The 18,461-nt window shown below is 37.0% G+C and overlaps 2 protein-coding genes across 2 annotated transcripts; one reads left to right on the forward strand and one right to left on the reverse strand.

Annotated features, from left to right (window-relative positions):
- Positions 1 to 4,960: 4,960 nt before the first annotated feature.
- On the forward strand, positions 4,961 to 8,818 carry LOC132549012 (uncharacterized). The gene is made up of 3 exons (XM_060212924.1): positions 4,961 to 5,088; positions 6,060 to 6,152; positions 7,885 to 8,818. Exons 1-3 carry the CDS (start codon positions 4,995 to 4,997, stop codon positions 8,103 to 8,105), a joined length of 408 nt encoding a protein of 135 aa, XP_060068907.1. The 5' UTR covers positions 4,961 to 4,994; the 3' UTR covers positions 8,106 to 8,818.
- Positions 8,819 to 13,739: 4,921 nt separating this feature from the next.
- On the reverse strand, positions 13,740 to 17,939 carry LOC132548989 (peptidyl-prolyl cis-trans isomerase 5-like). Its single transcript, XM_060212891.1, has 5 exons — positions 17,767 to 17,939; positions 16,656 to 16,781; positions 16,253 to 16,349; positions 14,679 to 14,863; positions 13,740 to 14,130 (listed from the first exon to the last, which is right to left on the reverse strand). Exons 1-5 carry the CDS (start codon positions 17,857 to 17,859, stop codon positions 13,993 to 13,995), a joined length of 639 nt encoding a protein of 212 aa, XP_060068874.1. The 5' UTR covers positions 17,860 to 17,939; the 3' UTR covers positions 13,740 to 13,992.
- Positions 17,940 to 18,461: the final 522 nt, after the last annotated feature.

The following is an 18,461-nucleotide window of genomic DNA, read 5'->3' on the forward strand; positions in this document are numbered from 1 at the left end:
CACCATCCTACACACACCTCAGTCCTAGCGTCCCCCTCCCACACCCACACCTCAATCCTAGTACACCCCCTCCCACACTCACACCTCAGTCCTAGTACACCCCCTCCCACACCCACACATCATTCCTAGTACATCCCCTCCTACACTCACACCTCAACCCTAGCACAACCCCTCCTACACTCACACCTCAACCCTAGCACAACCCCTCTTACACTCACACCTCAACCCTAGTACAACCCCTCCTACATCCACACCTCAATACTACTACACCCCCTCCCACGCCCACACCTCAATCCTAGTACACCCCCTCCCATACTCACACCTCAGTCCTAGTACACCCCCTCCCAAACTCACACCTCAATCCTAGTACACCCCCTCCCAAACTCACACCTCAACCCTAGTTTAACCCCTCCTACACCCACACCTCAGTCGTAGTACACCCCTCCCTCAATCCTAGTGTATCCCCTTCCAAACTCACGGCTCAATCCCAGCACACCCCCTCCTGCATGAGTCATACCACAGGCCTAGTATCCACCCACACCCATACCTCAATCCTAGTACACTCCCTCCCAAACTCACTCCTCAATCCTAGTACACCCCCTCCCATGCCCACACCTCAATCCTAGTACACCCCTCCCACACTTAAATCCTAGTACACCGCCTCCTACACTCAAACCTCAACCCTAGTACACCCCCTCCTACACCCGCACCACAATCCTAGTACAACCCCTCCCACACTCACACCTCAATCCTAGTACACCCCCTCCCAAACTCACACCTCAATCCTAGTACACCCCCTCCTACACTCACACCTCAACCCTAGTACACCCCCTCCTACACCCACACCTCAGTCCTAATACACCTCCTCCCACCTCAATCCTAGTGTATCCCCTTCCAAACTCACGGCTCAACCCCAGTACACCCCCTCCCGCATTAGTCATACCACAGGCCTAGTATCCAGCCACATCCACACCTCAATCCTAGTACACCCCCTCCCAAACTCACAACTCAATTCTAGAACACCTCGATCCTGCGTCCTCCTCCTACACATTTTAATCCTAGTATCCTCTCACACACTCACACTTCAATTCTAGTACACCTCGATCCTAGCGTCTCCCTCCAACACACCTCAATCCTAGTACCCCCTCCCACACTCACACCACAATCCTAGTATGCCCCCTCCTGCACGAGTCACACTACAGTCCTACTCAAAACCGATAAAAACCACTATACACAAATATCAGTCATGACAAAGTGTTAATCACAGATCATTTCAAAAGTAAACAACATCTTCAATGTTTGACAAGAAGTTGAGTTTAAACAGAGTACATTAAAACAGCCTAATGGGTGTCGTATTGATCCCATATTGTTCACGTTATAAAAGGCAGTGTATATTTCATTTACAAATAAAATATCTAACAAAAGGCAGGATATATAATGTACATGTATAGGAAACACGTGTTCAGTGGCTTAACATGTAAACTGTATGTTGGCAAGGGTGAAGAAAGACAAAACAAAAATGGCGAGCTTCTGGCGAGCAAATTTTGTCATTTTGTCTAGATCAAAAAGAAAATGGTGGGAGGACTTTGGAAAAAGTTTCTCAAAAACACTGGTTACAAAAAAATCCAGACTTCTCAATCAGCAGACGCATGCTCAACCGCTGAGCTACATGCATATGAGCTTTAATCGGGCAACTTTTAATGAAATGTATGAATATAACCCTTTATCGACTGATCACGGTTGATCTTACTGGCAAAATAATCGGATCAGGACTTTAGTTTGCATTGTTCAGTATGTAATAATTTTACAGCGATTACTGAAATGTCCGAGACGTATTTTTTTTCTACTTTTTAGTGTCGTTATGTAGAGATATATAGGGTATGGGTATGACAAGCGTTTAAGTGAATTTGTTTCAGGGTACTGGTACTCATGAGCAAATATGGGCGGGTGCGATTGGGAACCGGAAAAAGGACGTTGGTTCCTAAAAGCAATGGAACTGCTTTGGTGTAGCGGCTATCAGGAACAACCAGGAATATGTAACCCTGGTAAAATACTAGCCGCAATATACCACTCGGCTAGAGAGAACTTCCCTTTAGCTCGATTGGTTGAGCGTCAGACTAGTAAGTCAGGGTCCCGTGTTCGATTCCTAGCGGAGGCATTGAGATGAAAAATGACCTCTGTTACACTTTGAAAAAGCGTTATTCTTACTCTATTATGAAGCTTACATTCTAGGAAAAAATTACCAACATCCTCACAGTAATGTACACAAGCACACGATAGGTTATCAACAATCTTAACACGGAACAAATCACTTTTCAAAGAGCTGCACTGATGTCTGAGTCTCGTATGTAATATATTTAGATTACGTTCGCCAAAATTATAATAAGATGGAGGAAAAGAATTAGCGTCATTAGATAAAGAAGATTGGAGAGTCTGAAAGAAGGAATGATATAATCATGTTGGTTCCGTAAATTACACCGATTGTTGTAACCCACTGTGTTTGGCAAATGGGCCGATAAATAAGAAGGGGTTACATTATTTACCATTTTTAACATAGCTTAGGGAGTACAGCATTCATTTCAATCTGATAAATCCCTGGTTCAAATCCAGGTATCCTCTTCAAGTTAGATATTTTTACACGTCTTTTTAAGAGCGAAACAATAAGACAAAACTTCAACATCTTAGAACTTCAATTATAACATCTCACAACTTAACAGGACATTTTTTATCGTCTATTGCACATGCGGAACTTTGTACTTTAGCAAATATCAGAACGAGATCCACCGAACCGGAAATTTGGTTACCTCCCCTATTAGAAGTACTTTCGCTTTAACGACACAGCTCGGCAGCCTCGGTAAGTGTGCAGGTTACTTCTCGACTACTTTCAGAGTGACGGGTTCAAAGTAAATTGCAGGTATATTTAGGCCTAGTTCATACAGGTAGTGTTCTCGTTATTATCATGGTGTAAATGTGTTCTGTCATTACAGTTCTACAATCTCTTTCCAGACGTTCAATAAATCTGATGAAATTCAAATGAAATAAATGACAGTTCAGGCATAACAAAGGTTTTATACAGCTTTTTCAAGTTATGTCCTGTTCTGATCAACCAGCCCGAGCATTTATTTTTTATTTATCTACTTATTTGGAAACCAACCCAATCAATGTAAATAACAAAGAAATTCATACAAACTGTAGAAGGTGTCATGTCATGAGTCATATTTATCGTCATGTGCAAGTAGATCTACGTGTACTAGTATACAATCCACAGCGTAAATAATATGATTACTGTGCCAAAATTTAGACGTTCTTATTGAAAAATTAAGGCATGAAATTAGATCTAATCATTTCAGATTTTAATTATTATACTATCAAGCCATCTTTTGTAAAACTTGACGTGTGGGGAAAAGAGATCTCTATATTTTTTAAAGAGTTAAGTGATGAACCATTGATTTTTAATTTATTATCCCCTGTCCAACAAAGTTGGTGAAGGATATTCAAATGTCATCCTTCCATTTGTCCATCCGTCTGTTCACTGCTTTCTTCATGGTATCTTTTGAGAACTGGTCGGATTTTTATGAAACTTGGGTGTTATACTTGTTACCTTTGTCCCTTGCCCATGTTCGATTAACGGCAAATTCTGCACATGTTTAATGAGGCTACTATGACCTAATTGACTTATTTTTTTAACCACTCTATGGGAAGTCTTTCTGCACATTATCTTATGAAGGAATGATAAGATTTTTACGAAGCTTGATTTGTAGATTTATTACCTTATTGCCTTGTTCAGGTACGATTATCAGCAAATTCTAACCATATTTTATGAGACTTCTATGACCTGATTGACTGATATCTTTTGACACTCTTACTGAATGCTTAACGCACGTTATCTCTTGAAGGAATAAATGAATTATGATGAGACTTGCTTGGTAGACTTGTTACCTTAATCCCTTGTTAAAGTTTGATTATCGAAAAAATTCTGTGCACATTCACTGAGGCTGCTGTGACCTAATTAGCTGATATCTTTTCCAATTTTCCATGTTGTTCATTTTAAATGTTTATATTTGACAAATTAAAATGGGCGAGGAATCTTGATGACTATGTCCTATATCAATTTTGGAATACTACCTCATCATGTTGGTTGGTTGGTTGACAGGTTTTCTGTCTCTGTGACTCCTCCTTTACCAGTGAAGCATGGTATTGTGAAACATTGGAAAATGTACTGGGGTTAAAATACCATTATGGTGAAGTGAACCAGCTATGTGAATTATGAGATGTTTTTCATGCTGAATATCACATTCTGTGTCAGAACACCTATGCTTTTATTGTTGAAAATGAAAGTTTTTCCTGCACTATCAAATGCCTTATTTCAACGAAATTCCATCAAAAGGTGCAGGAGACTTATGAAGTTCAGGATGGATGAACAGAGGGACAAACAAGATTATTCTTTTATACCCCTCTCAGCCACCCTCGACAATCAACATGGCTGCTAGGGGTTGGGTGTGGTGGGGCGTTAAAAGAAATGGAAAGCAAAAGTAAACAAATAGCTTTTTGGTCAATACATTTTGAAGAGATGCATATTAAAGAGATGCTTACTTGTCCAGAACACATGATCTGACATTTGATGGGTTTTTGTGTAAAAGTTCATGATGTTTCAGGCATTAATTTGCATTCCATGAATTTCATCATCAAAACTGATGATGGCTTGGCATCTGTCATGTTTTCAGGAAGGTGTCAATAGTATATACCAAGTTTCTAAGAATAAGTTTTTGCCAGAATGTTGAAAAAAATAGAGTTGGTAGCAATATCAAAAGAATAAGGACAGTTGTATTTGTCAAGTTATATACATGTAAGTGTACATCATGACTGTGAGATTTTGTTTACAGCCAAACAAAGTCTTGACTTTAGGCATACCACACTATTTGTTTGACCAGATTTGTTTTTGTTTACTTTCAGGAAGTGTGCAGTCACCTTGCTAAAGGACCACGAGGACAAACATGGCAGGAGCTCTTGGTGCAGCTTTTATACCTTATTTTGGTCATCTTGTAGAAATTCTAGAAACCAATCCAGAAATGAAAAAAAGTGCTAAAGGTGTGTTTAAAAGACATACAATGTGAAAATGTGAATGTATGAATACCACATTCAGTTGTTGACTCACTCACCATTATAAAACAGTCACAAAACAAGTTTTATCAACTTGTATCAATAACTATCTCTTAGTTGGCTGCATAATAATGTGAAAGTACCGGTATTTGAGTAGTAATCATTGAATTATATTTCTGTGAAAAAGGTATGGTTTAAACGGCAGGAACATGTATGGCCATTGACCTGCTGAGCCTCTAAATAACATTAAAATATCTATGTCCAAATTTTTTTTTTAAAGATATTATACGAGGGCTGATTTGTAAGTTGTGAGCGTCATATTTATGGGTTTATCATTTGGCAGACATCTTGCATTTTTCAACATAATCTTCAGTATCTATACACTTTTGCCAGCGATGTTTAATGGCCTGAATGCCACTTTAAAAAAGTCCTTTACTTGACCGTTTAGAAAGTCCTCCATGTTATCATCTGACCGATAGTATGTACTCGATATTGCCTTTTTTCAATTTTGGAAATTGATGAAAGTCTGATGGAGCAAAATCAGCTAAAATGGCGGATGCTCAATCAAATCAAAGCCAGTCTTTAATGGCAGCCATGGCAATGACAGACTTTTGAACAGGGACATTGTCCTTTTGTGGAACAACACACCTCTACTGAGTTTTCCATGGAGCTTAATTCTAATATTTTCTCTTCACTGCCTAAAAAGTGATGCGTAATATTTTTTGCAGATAATCAACCATCAGAATACCATCAGCATTCAAGGAAACTGAGGTCATCAATAGTCAAGGAATAGTAGAACTGTGTTGATATTATTTTTCCATGACAGTCCATGTATTTTCTATGGCAGGAAAAAAAGGATCAAATGGTAGATATATAATGTATATCATTAATATATATATCAATGTTGATATTGTTAATATTGATGATAATGATTTTTATTTAAACTTTTCTTAAATTAGGAGTTTTTAAGCAGATGGCATGGGGTGCTGGAGGTACAGCTGTGGGCGGAGTCTTATTGGGACCTGCTGGAGCACTTGTAGGTGGATTGGCTGGTAAGTACAGATAAACTGGTATACCCGGGGGCGGAGGGGTTGGTCCGATATGTAAGGTCCTGCTTGGGAACTTGTAGGGTTACTGTCTGGTAGAAACAAACCTGCTGGCTTGTACTCTATGTTTGGATCAGGTGGGACGCTAGGGGAGAGGAAAGGCATGTCTGATAAGTAAGGACCTGCAGGGGCAATGGTGAGGGAGGGGAGGGACTTACTGGTTTTCATAACAAAAGGTCAAAGGGGCCTGCATTGTTCACTTGGCTAATTCAGCTTTTCAGTCATTTAACAAAGTGGTTCAAATATGACAAATAATTTCTGAAATAATTTCCATGGCCTTTTGTTCAAACAGAAGTCAGATTCGCTATTCATGAAAATTGCTTCAGACCAAACATGGACAATGTCCTAAAACGAAGGATTTTTAATAATTTACATTTCCCCTATGGGCTCCACCTTTCTCTGATGTCGGACTCCTTGTAGACACATAATTAGGTTCCTTTCAACTAGGTATGTGCTTCAGACAGAATCAAGACATTCCAACAAATGGGGGATTTTAGAGAATTTCCGCTATTCACCCCCACCCATATCCCATCCCACATTAGGAGGGATAAAGACCCACCATTTATACAAAATTCAAACTCCTTCACCCAAGTATGTTTCAGATCAAATTAGAACAGAATTCTGATATTTCTACAGAAAAAGTGGATTTTAAAGAATTTCTTTTATTTCCTGTCTTTGGCCTTGCCCCTCCCACCACAGGGAGCCAATATCCATCATTTAAACAAATTCATTCCCCTACACCTCAGATGCTTCAGTCCAAATTGGGACAATTTTAAAAAAATTCTTCATTTCTCCTCTTGCACCCCTCCCTACCCATCCATGGGGAAAAGACCTTTTTTTACCCAAAATTCATTTCATTTCAACAAATTTGGGCAAAATCCAATTATTCCTACAGGAAGCATAGGATTATGTTTAAGAATTTGCTGTGGTTCTGTTATTGGGCCAGCCCGCCGCACCCACCTCAGGGAGCTGATACCAACCTTTATACAAGATTGATTCCTGTTTACCCAAGCATGCTTCAGAAAAAAATGAAACTGAATTCCTTTATTTCTACAAAAATGTTTTTTTGAAAGAATTTTCTATATTTTCATAAACAACCTCAACCATCTTGAACAAGGGGTCAACATCCACTGCCCCTCAGGCCTCTTGGAACTGAGAACAAAACTTTATACAAATCTGGTTCCAATTCCCCACATGGAGGTTTCTATCGAAATTTGGTTAAAATCAATTAAGTAAGTTGATGGCTGCCAAACAGCATCCAACGGACAGCGACGCTGCCCAATGGCATAATCTCTGTGGTCCTTTGGACCAGACTAGCTGAAAATTGCTGTAGAGCTGTTTTTTGTGGTAGCTTTGATAAAGGAAGGTTCCTCTGATTTTGTGAATAGTTAAAGCCCTTTGGTGACCACATGTTAAAGGAAATATCCTAGTGATAAATGTGGTTGGTAGCTACTAGGATGGCAGGATGTTGAAAGATGAAATCGGATCTTGAACCCAAAATATATTTGGTATGTTGTATTTAGTTTGTCATGCGTGTGTCAAGAAGCCAGCTTTACTTTACTTTATTATATTTACATATTTCTATTTAAAATGTGATCGTTAATGACATAGTCTAATGATTGGTGTTGTATGGTAATACACTGCCTATCATAACTACACCATTCGGTCAAAATTGTAGGTTCACTGATTGGCTACATGAAGTCAGATGACTACCAGGCGATGATAGTGGTGATGAAAAACTTAAGTGACAGTGATAAACAGAGGATAGTGAAAAAAGTCCAGGAGTTAGTGGGAAGTGTTGGTGTTGAAGAACTTGTTCGCTTTGTAGGATCACAGGTCCAGCGTGATGCTTTGTTACATCTCCTCCGAGGGGCTCTAAATGACTTGAAGGGCGGATAAGTCTGAACAAATGTTTGAAAATGAATGTCAACTTCTGGATGTGATGATTCTGTGATTATAGTTTTCTGTGTGAAATGTGTAATTAAATGTGCATTTATAAATCATAATTGATAACTGTTAATTGATGTAAAAACAAAGGTAAATGTGTTATTATCTTATCGTACATGCTTGTACATGTGTAGGTATTCACTGTCATGTGACCATGTAGATGAGACATTCCAGATCAGATGAAAGAACAACACAAGATAAAACTTCAGAACAAGGTTGTTATAAACTTTGACTGTTATCAGTTAAACCATTTAATTCTGATAATCACACAAAACAATGAACTAATCATGAACTGGATGTTAAACTGTGTGTCCTTTTAAAGAATAATTCCGAGTCTAGCTTTGACAACTACGAGACTTATGTTATAGATCATAATTGAAATGGAAGCTCTGAAAGTATTCTTTGGTCATTCTAGAATAAAATATGGACACTCCTTGTTCAGTTATGGATATCTACAAAATATGCTATGACATCAGTTGTAACAGTTTAATGAACAGTGACCAATCACCCCTAAAAATGTCTGGGCAGTTGGAATTGTGGATCTTATTCTATATTTGATCAAATATATATATTTTATAGCATTTCAGAATATGTACATTAACTTCATACATGTGTAATGTATGAATGTGATATTGAGGTTGCCAATAAAGATGATTTATGACATATTTTATGTAACTGTGAGGTGCTTTGTTGAAAAGATTAATGATCTTCCAGTAAATCTGTCTCTCTCCATACTTTGTCGTAGTTTGAAAGATTTTATTCTGAAGGTATTTATTTTTTTGTTAATAAAATGACTTCCTAGTCACGTCTAATCATGGACTTAAATATAGATACAAAGGCAACTGCCATTTCACCATGGGAAATTTCTTCTGGGTCATCTCATTTTGCAAGATTTTATGAAGAAGCTTTACGACACTTGTTGTCACTGATAAAATCGTCCCCCACCCCCATCAATGCAGGACCACAGACGTGTTGTGGTTCATCTTCTCTCCTGTGCTGGGAACTGATGAAATGTGAGTTTGTCATATAACTTTTCTTTTACGTTAATTAGAATGTGTTGTGTTATCATTATCAATTTATTTTATCATTTATCAATGATTTAAATGAGGAACTAGTGTTCTTCGAAAAGTCTCTTACTCAACAAGCATATCTTGCAACAATCCATGGCGTTTTTATAATGCACATCTAAAATGACATTTTTCCAAAATGCCATTCGACCGAACCAATTGCGGGAAGGTTCACAAATTTGTGATATATCAATAATAAGATGTAGACATATAACAATGAGAAACTCTTTGATATTTAATTTTATATTGATAATAAGATTTGGGATTAATTTGATTCTTTAGCGGATATTTCAGCAGGTGAAAATTGACTTAAACTCGTCCTTGTAAAAAGGAGATGATGGCAGCCCTCTTGTTAATAACATCATTTAGTTGATGATTTCATTAAGAAACAACTGAAGCATAAGATATGATGATAACATGAAACGATTGTTCTACGAAACATGTTTCACTTTAACAGCATAGCTTGCCTCGATCCATATCTTTTAATGATGCATTTTTATTGATATGAAAATCATCTAAAATTGACATCTTTTCAACATGAAATCTTCGAGAAACTGAGAGGATGTGATGAGTCAGAAATTAAATTCCAAATAAAAGATGAGAACCATATCTACCTTATGAGCTCTGGAATATTTAAACTGTACAAGAAGGCGGTGATTGCATATTTTGAAGACATGCATTAAGATTTGACCGAAATCGAAATAGCTCATGATGCTGTACTACAGCTCCTCCAATTTTGTATAAAAAACGACAAGAATGCACAGGTATATTATGAAGACCATTGCCAAATTATCCACATCATAAACCAATATCCTGATATGGCCAACCTTGAAAAGTCTTTTAAACAGATCATTTATTTACAAGCAAGCTATCAACGATACAAATTGCCAAGACTGAAATGAGAAACTCTCCATCCAACAGAAAGTGTAACAACCAAACTGCTATACACCCACCTAACAACCCCTGATTCAAAAGAATTTACAAGCTAGAATAAGTGCAGCAAATTGAGCCCGTCCTACTTTGCCCTCTGTGGAGGAACAAGACAAAATTACAATCAAATGTGACAAGTGTGGTCTCTGGATTCATTACTGCTGTGAGAGGCGTACCATACACTACTACAATGACCACAGATCCAATATACAAATACCACACACATGTGCTTGTTGCCTGAATCTTAATGATGCTGAAGATTTATCTATCATTGCACCAGCCAAAACATGTCAGGATTCTATGTCCCATACCAGTACAGACACACCGGTCTCAGCAAGCATTTTCACTGCAACCCAAATTATCAATGAACCATGAGGAAGAGGTGTTGATGAAAATAAACCAGAAAAAAAACCGAAGCGTGTAGGATACCCTTCAGAAATTAACTCTATTTGACACACTAACAGCAGAGATTGAATCCCAAACAACCTCTTATGAGGATAAGTTGACCGACAACACCACCACACACACTCAAGGAGTTGAAGCAGTTACACCACTACATAAGCCCCAGGTTCACCAGAGCATCAAATACCTGACTGGGAGTGGAAATTCTGGATCAAAGTATGACAAGGAGACCTTATCCCCTCTACAAACTCAGCACAAACTCCACGAAACACACAATGTAGCAGGGAGGAAGAATAGTCGCAATTCCAAGAACGTCCCACATACAAATCACAGGACAAATGCACCAGGGATAATTCATCTCCAACCCAACCAGTCCCTTTTCAAAAGCATAACAGAAAATGAGTCAAAATCCCAACCTCATGCAGAGCCCACCCACCCAGCCAACCTACATCTCCTCACAAGAGCAACATCTATCCTTATCATTAAAAGGCAATATAAATTATTGTAATACCACAGCATGATTAGCTAGTATTTTGTCTTTTGAACGATTGCATAATGTATAGGTGGGGTATCCTTTGTTATCAAGCAAGCCCAGATCTTTTTGTAGATAAGAAATATAAAGATATTTGCAGATGCCTTATACTGCAGGCACAATAACTGCCATGTAAATCTTGAAATGTGGATTTAACATCAGGATCAAGGAAAGCTTACCTGTTTTGATTTCATTTTCAATTTCAAGCTGGAAATTCTTCAACGAATGATGGACCGAATGGACTTGAACCACTCAGAGAGTAAATATCATGTAGCCTGTTCACTCATTTACTTGTTAAGTTTTCAACAGAATCAAAAAGTGTCTTAAAGTTCATATTCCAGCGGACGGGGTTTCAGGACATATATTAAAATCACATCATCTTAAAACATATTGATGCCAGAAGATCTATAGAAGCTGAAATCTAGAGGTATGATATTAGTTATTTATTACTGTAATTATCTAATGTTCCTTCATTAGAACTAATGTAAATCAAAAAACAAATATGTTGGGAAATATTTCAAACAGAACTGTTCAATGCCATTTTCAAAGATTAAGAGGTTGGATCTAGGAAAAGAAAATTAGAAGGCAATGTGGGTACCGGAAGTAAGGGAATGGGTCTCCTCTCTCTAAGGATTGATGCATCACCCTTAGATGTTTTTCTGCTACTACTGTGTATGTGGTGGAATGCAAGTCAAGTCGCCCCCAAGACAAGTCGCCCCCATATATCAGCACTACTTGGACCCCCGCATCTTGGAGCGTTTACAGACTTTCGATCAGGACCAACAACGACATAGAAGGATGGCACCACCGACTAAACAGAAAGACCCGGAAGTCAAACCTCCCATTCTACGTCCTTGTCATTCTTCTACACAAAGAAGCCATCCTACTGCCTGTACAGATGAAGGTGGTCAGTGAGGGAAAACTAGGAAGATTTCAGCGTAAGACAACCAGACTACTGCAGAGCAGAATCAACGACTTGTGGGATAACTACAGCGATGGCACCATTTCCGTGAACAAACTGAAATGTGGACACATCTACGGAAACCAGTGACAGTGTATAAGTTATCAGTGACTATATACCAGACATTATATGAAGAGTAGAAACAGTGCAGTGTGTTTGCATGTGCATGTTTTATTGTTTATAATATTGTGTTTCTATTTAATTAGAATAAAGCGAGTCCATATATATCAAATCATTCTAAATGTATTACTATTATTGTAGATTTGTTTAGCCTATGGATGTTCTTAAAATAAACTTCATGTATATATTTATTATTATTAGTGCTTAAATTATAAGATATAATATATAATATATGGTATATGAGTACATAATTCTTATAATTGGAATAAATAAAATAGCATCAAACAACAAAATAATTATATTTTTATTCATTATTTTTCTTCTGATGAAGGGGGCGACTTGTCTTGATGTAGGGGGCGACCTGTCTTGAGATAATAGGGGGTGACTTGTCTTGGGGGCGACTTGACTTGATACCATGTGGTGAAAACATGACAAGCTCAAATTCAAAATGACTGTCAAGCAGCCATTGATTGATTTCTGTCAAAAATGTCTAATATCAGATTTATAGTTCAGTGCTGAAATGATCTACATGTAAGCTGGGACACTCCATCTTGCTTGATTTAAGGCTTTGGTTCATCAAATTCCACTGCACTGCATGATAAAACATCTGATTTTAAACTGTCCTGTTCTAATAGATATTTATCAAATGATTTTAAGTGAGTTTGGTTCTTGCAAGAAACACACAAGAGCCAAAACATTTGAAATAACTTATACATGTTTATTGAACCTTTCTAACTTGATAAAGCTGATTGATGCAGGTTCTCTACACTCCGGAGAAGCAAATACATATACATATATCTACAAAACATTAGCTGAAACTCCAGGGATTACACTCACTATATGGCTCTCTGCACCCCTGGAACATGTCATGGCAAAACTGAAGGTTCCTTGTGGACAAGTTTCATTTGATTCTTTGATATACATCTGATGTACATCAAAAGAAACTCCAGATTGCAAACAGCTTTGGAGTTGTGTGTCGCTCTTTTGTAATCTTCAAATCAGTCTGTGATTAGTCAAGTATTTTTTCCCTGGAACCTGCTCTAAACCAATCAAATTACTATACTTGGGCCTCCAATTTTGCCATGACATGTTTCACAGGTTAAGTGTAATAGTGAGTGTAACCCCTGGAGTATCAAGGATGACAACATTGATACATGTTCATTACATTCAATCTAAAAAAAAAGCAAAGCAAGTCACAACATTTTCTGTTCTTCAGAAAATCTTATTTTGTAGAAATAATTAATATATTGAACCTCTATTTATGAGAATAATTGCTTAAAAGTTGAAAACGATGCATTAGTTCACAATGAAGAGTTGCTTGAACCTTTCTGGTCGAGAATGGATCAAATTTAAAGCAGATTTTTTTTTTTTTTTTTTCTAAACGAGGCCCAAGGGTCCTGCATCACTCGACAGTCTGGCCTATGTAGTCATCCTTCAGAGCAGGTGAGCTAAATATTGGTTTATGTGAATCAAATTTGCACAAATCTTCATGTAATAGTAGTTTCTGTGTAGGAAATATCACCAGAAATCACCTTATCATGAGAGAGAATATTACAAAACACAGCACTGCAATCTTTATACAAATTTATAATCTTTATTTACACAATCATGTAAATTATCAAAACCATTAATTACAAAAGACACGTTGTAGATAAAAGCTATTATTAAACTGTTGACTTACTCTCTTTACCATTAATATGAAATTTAGACCCAAAAGCACAATTTTCAAAACAATATATTATAATCCCAGCAACATTTAAATGGAGAATACAGCATTTTTGGATGAAAAAATATTAAATAAGAAATGAAAAAATGGATTTCTACAGTTTAATCTTCATCGGTTGCATCTGCTTTCTCTACTGTGTAACTATCTACTTTCAGGACACCACAATCTACAATAACTACATCCTCTTTTGGTTTATCATTAGTAACAGTTGGATTGTTTTCAATTTTCCTTACGACATCCTGGGGAAAAAAGAAAAAAATTGTATTAAATAATAAAGAATTAATTTAAATATAACTGGCCATACGACCTTAATGCATTACTCTGTGAGGACAGTGTAAAACTTACTATATTTTATAAAAGACTTTCAGTTTACCATAAAAGATGTTGTTTATATATTATTGAAACATTGCCTTTGTCATAAAATCGACTTTCCATACTAATCATTCTAACCAAGTTTAAATCACTTCCATTAGAAGTTAACACAATATGCTCAAAACTTTAAGTTTTTTTATAAACTAAAGTAAACTTTACCCTCTCCATGTGGGGTAATGCGAGGCCCCATGGACATGAAAAAGCCATCATTTCACTTAATTTACTTAAGCACTGTGTCTGATCCTACCATATACCATATCAGGGTCTTGAGATGATTTTTTAAATATGAGCCAATATCAATATTCCGCAGTTGCAATTCCCAATATCCCACACCCACATAAAATGACACTTATCAGTAATTGTGTTAATGACAGCATACAAAAGTTGATATTTCCTTATTAGAAAGTGATCTTACCATTCCGTTACGAACTTTTCCAAAGACAACATGTCTGCCATCAAGCCATGGTGTTTTCTTAGTGGTAATGAAAAACTGAGATCCATTTGTGTCCTTTCCAGCATTAGCCATCGACAACCATCCAGCACCATAATGCTTAAGCTTGAAGTTCTCATCAGCAAATTTTTCTCCATAGATACTTCGTCCTGTAATTTTTTCAGTAAACTGGATTTTAAAAGTTGTTTGTAAAACTTCAATAACTTAAATTCTACTAACATTATTATCTTCAAGATAATGTAGGTAACCACAATGATTTCCTATCTTTCCCCTGTACAGTTGGTAACCACATTGACAACTTACCTCATCCCTGTGCTGTAGGTAACCACAATGACAGCTTCCCTTACTCCTATACTATAGGAAACAAAAATGACACCCCACAACATCCTTCTACTGTAGGTAACTTACAATATCACCCTACATTGTCTCTGTACTGTAGGTAACTACAATACCTCCCTACATTGTCCTTGTACTGTAGGTAACTACAATACCTCCCTACATTGTCTCTGTACTGTAGGTAACTACAATACCACCCTACATTGTCCCTGTACTGTAGGTAACCACAATACCTCCCTACATTGTCCTTGTACTGCAGGTAACTACAATACCTCCCTACATTGTTTCTGTACTGTAGGTAACTACAATACCACCCTACATTGTCTCTGTACTGTAGGTAACTACAATACCACCCTACATTGTCCCTGTACTGTAGGTAACCACAACACCTCCCTACATTGTCCTTGTACTGCAGGTAACTACAATACCTCCCTACATTGTCCCTGTACTGAAGGTAACTACAATACCTCCCTACATTGTCTCTGTACTGTAGGTAACTACAATACCACCCTACATTGTCCTTGTACTGTAGGTAACTACAATACCTCCCTACATTGTCTCTGTACTGTAGGTAACTACAATACCTCCCTACATTGTCTCTGTACTGTAGGTAACTACAATACCACCCTACATTGTCCTTGTACTGTAGGTAACTACAATACCTCCCTACATTGTCTCTGTACTGTAGGTAACTACAATACCTCCCTACATTGTCCTTGTACTGTAGGTAACTACAATACCACCCTACATTGTCTCTGTACTGTAGGTAACTACAATACCTCCCTACATTGTCTCTGTACTGTAGGTAACTACAATACCTCCCTACATTGTCCTTGTACTGCAGGTAACTACAATACTTCCCTACATTGTCTCTGTATTGTAGGTAACTACAATACCACCCTACATTGTCTCTGTACTTTAGGTAACTACAATACCTCCCTACATTGTCTCTGTACTGTAGGTAACTACAATACCTCCCTACATTGTCTCTGTACTGTAGGTAACTACAATACCTCCCTACATTGTCTCTGTACTTTAGGTAACTACAATACCTCCCTACATTGTCTCTGTACTGTAGGTAACTACAATAATACCTTAACCAGTTGTAATTATAGTTTCCTTGATAACATTGACCATCTAGTACTATTGAAAAGAAATAGTGACTACCGAATTCATTAAGTACACAGTTAGTGTTTACCAACCTCCAGTTCCATCACCTCGTGTGAAATCACCTCCCTGGATCATGAAATCTTTTATCACTCTATGAAACTTGCTGCCTTTGTATGTGAGTGTCTTGCCCTGTTTGAAAAAGAAATAAAGTAAACAGTTATTGTTAAACATATAATCAATTTTAATTTACAACTCTTGTTTGAACAAAGCTTTTGTTTTCTTCATTTCTTAAACTTTTATTCCAATATTAAATTTTGATAAAAAAAAAAACAATGTCATATGTAGTACTTTCTGAGATTTATATAATATGTTTACCTCTTCATTTACTTAATTTCTAAAACAAGAATTTATGCACAGTATGCAAGCTGACCTTATGAACTCATGCCAGTAGATAACATTACAAATAGACAACTAATGTATAGATTGTAGACATACCTCTTTTTCCTCAGAACCCATTGCCAATTTCTTGAAATTTTCAGCAGTTTTTGGCACAGTTTTACCGAACAAACCAATTTCAATTCTTCCAACTGGTTTGCCACCAATTTCTATGTCGAAGAAAACCTACCAAGAACAAAAAACAGTAAAACTGATTATTTAACATCACAGAACTAGTAGTGCACAGTTATAAATGATATGTATCTCAAAAAGCAAAGACCTAACCCGTCTCCAGATTGTATACATCCTAGTACCAAAGATATAGTACTTTGACAGGGAATAACTGATTCAGGAATCCTTCTGATTTTTTTTAAGATCTTTTCAACTTTATTGTTTAAAAGAATGTGTTCTACAATGTAAAATTTAGATATTTCCAGAAATTCCTCAAGTCATATTAAATTTCTGTGAAATTAGGACTTGGGCCTCACATGAAGATTTATCACAGTGAAATAATCATGTTTCTATTCAAAATTATTCTGACATTCTAATGCCTTTTTTTATTTGGTCTGGAGTTCTAGTTGATAGGCCATCAGAATAATTTAGATTTGTCATGCTTCATCTTTTAGCATACATAAAGAAACAAAAAGATGAATACTATTAGGAATAATTAGGATTCGTTAATACTGTTTGACTGTTTTATCAAACACTTAATTTTGTATATAAATGAAGTTGCCTTGATCATGAAACAGTTATGAAAGCGTGTTTGCCACATATATGCAGTACATTTACAGTACAAATCTGACAGTAATAACCATACTCCATTTTTTTTTCACGATGAAACATTTCATCCTTTATCCTTCTCGTTGGATGCCGCTCGCTGGAAATAGTCACCTGTGTCACTGGTCTCCCCTTGGCCACAAGTTTAAGGGATTTAACTCCCTTTACACCGGATCTAATTCTCTACTTTCAGTTCACACATTTTACTTTCAGATGCAAATAACGTTTTCTTTTCATGAACATATTTCACTATATTTTGCTATGTTATATCAGTTATTCAATAACATAACACGTTAAAATATTTGTGCATTTTGAAACTAGTGATTAGTGATCACGTGGAACAATGCAGAATCAATCGGGCGAAACAGCCCTGCACGGGTGACGATTTACTTACAACATCGGTCACTTTAGGTCCTTTAGCTTTACCTGCTGACAAAACAGCCGGTAAAAGGAAAAGGAGGACACATCCAATCCCTAGTCCTGCCATCACGACAAATTTCCTCCTACGTAAAATCGCAACAACTTCTCGGGGCGTCAGTTTGTTGTCTTAGCCGGCTAGTTCCGATATACCGGAAGTGTGGTGGCAAACATTGGGCAAGTGACATGTACAAATTTGATTGGTTGAGACGAAGCTGTCTGTTTAAACCAACCGAACTTTTACACGAGTTAAAAAACTGCAGGTACAGGTGGTCATCGGGAAATTTTCCAAAAGAAGTGTTTTGTTAGCAGAGTAAAAAAAAACTTTAGGAAAAGTTTATAACGTTGTTTCTTAAGTCAATCACTGTGCATGTCTTTGAAATAACAAAGACTTTAATTTTATGGAATACAGCCTCAAAATAAACAGATCGAGATACCCCAATCCAGAGACATGTATATGTGATATATGTCTCTGGTTATATATGTCTCTGCCCAATCGAAGCTAAGAATTTTCAACGTTTAGCTTGAGGCTATTAAGACTACTAGAAAGAAATGACCTTGATGATGAAAACAACTTCATTTACATGACATAGAGGTGATAAATTATGGTCCTTTACATGACATAGAGGTGATAAATTATGGTCCTCAGTACTTTAATTCAGATCTTGCACA

Source organism: Ylistrum balloti, unplaced genomic scaffold (assembly GCF_031769215.1).
Source record: "Ylistrum balloti isolate Yb309-2 unplaced genomic scaffold, AGI_CSIRO_Ybal_v1 Utg370038, whole genome shotgun sequence".
NCBI lineage: Eukaryota > Metazoa > Mollusca > Bivalvia > Pectinida > Pectinidae > Ylistrum > Ylistrum balloti.

Excerpts from the sequence above, each read along its gene's own strand:
- LOC132549012 (XM_060212924.1), top strand. The coding sequence starts at position 4,995 with ATGGCAGGAGCTCTTGGTGCAGCTTTTATACCTTATTTTGGTCATCTT. Across the intron at positions 5,089-6,059 it reads AATGAAAAAAAGTGCTAAAG|GAGTTTTTAAGCAGATGGCA; the intron begins GTGTGTTTAAAA and ends TTCTTAAATTAG. Across the intron at positions 6,153-7,884 it reads ACTTGTAGGTGGATTGGCTG|GTTCACTGATTGGCTACATG; the intron begins GTAAGTACAGAT and ends TCAAAATTGTAG.
- LOC132548989 (XM_060212891.1), bottom strand. The coding sequence starts at position 17,859 with ATGGCAGGACTAGGGATTGGATGTGTCCTCCTTTTCCTTTTACCGGCT. Across the intron at positions 16,350-16,655 it reads TGGGTTCTGAGGAAAAAGAG|GGCAAGACACTCACATACAA; the intron begins GTATGTCTACAA and ends TTTTTCAAACAG. Across the intron at positions 14,864-16,252 it reads ACGAGGTGATGGAACTGGAG|GACGAAGTATCTATGGAGAA; the intron begins GTTGGTAAACAC and ends AAAAAATTACAG.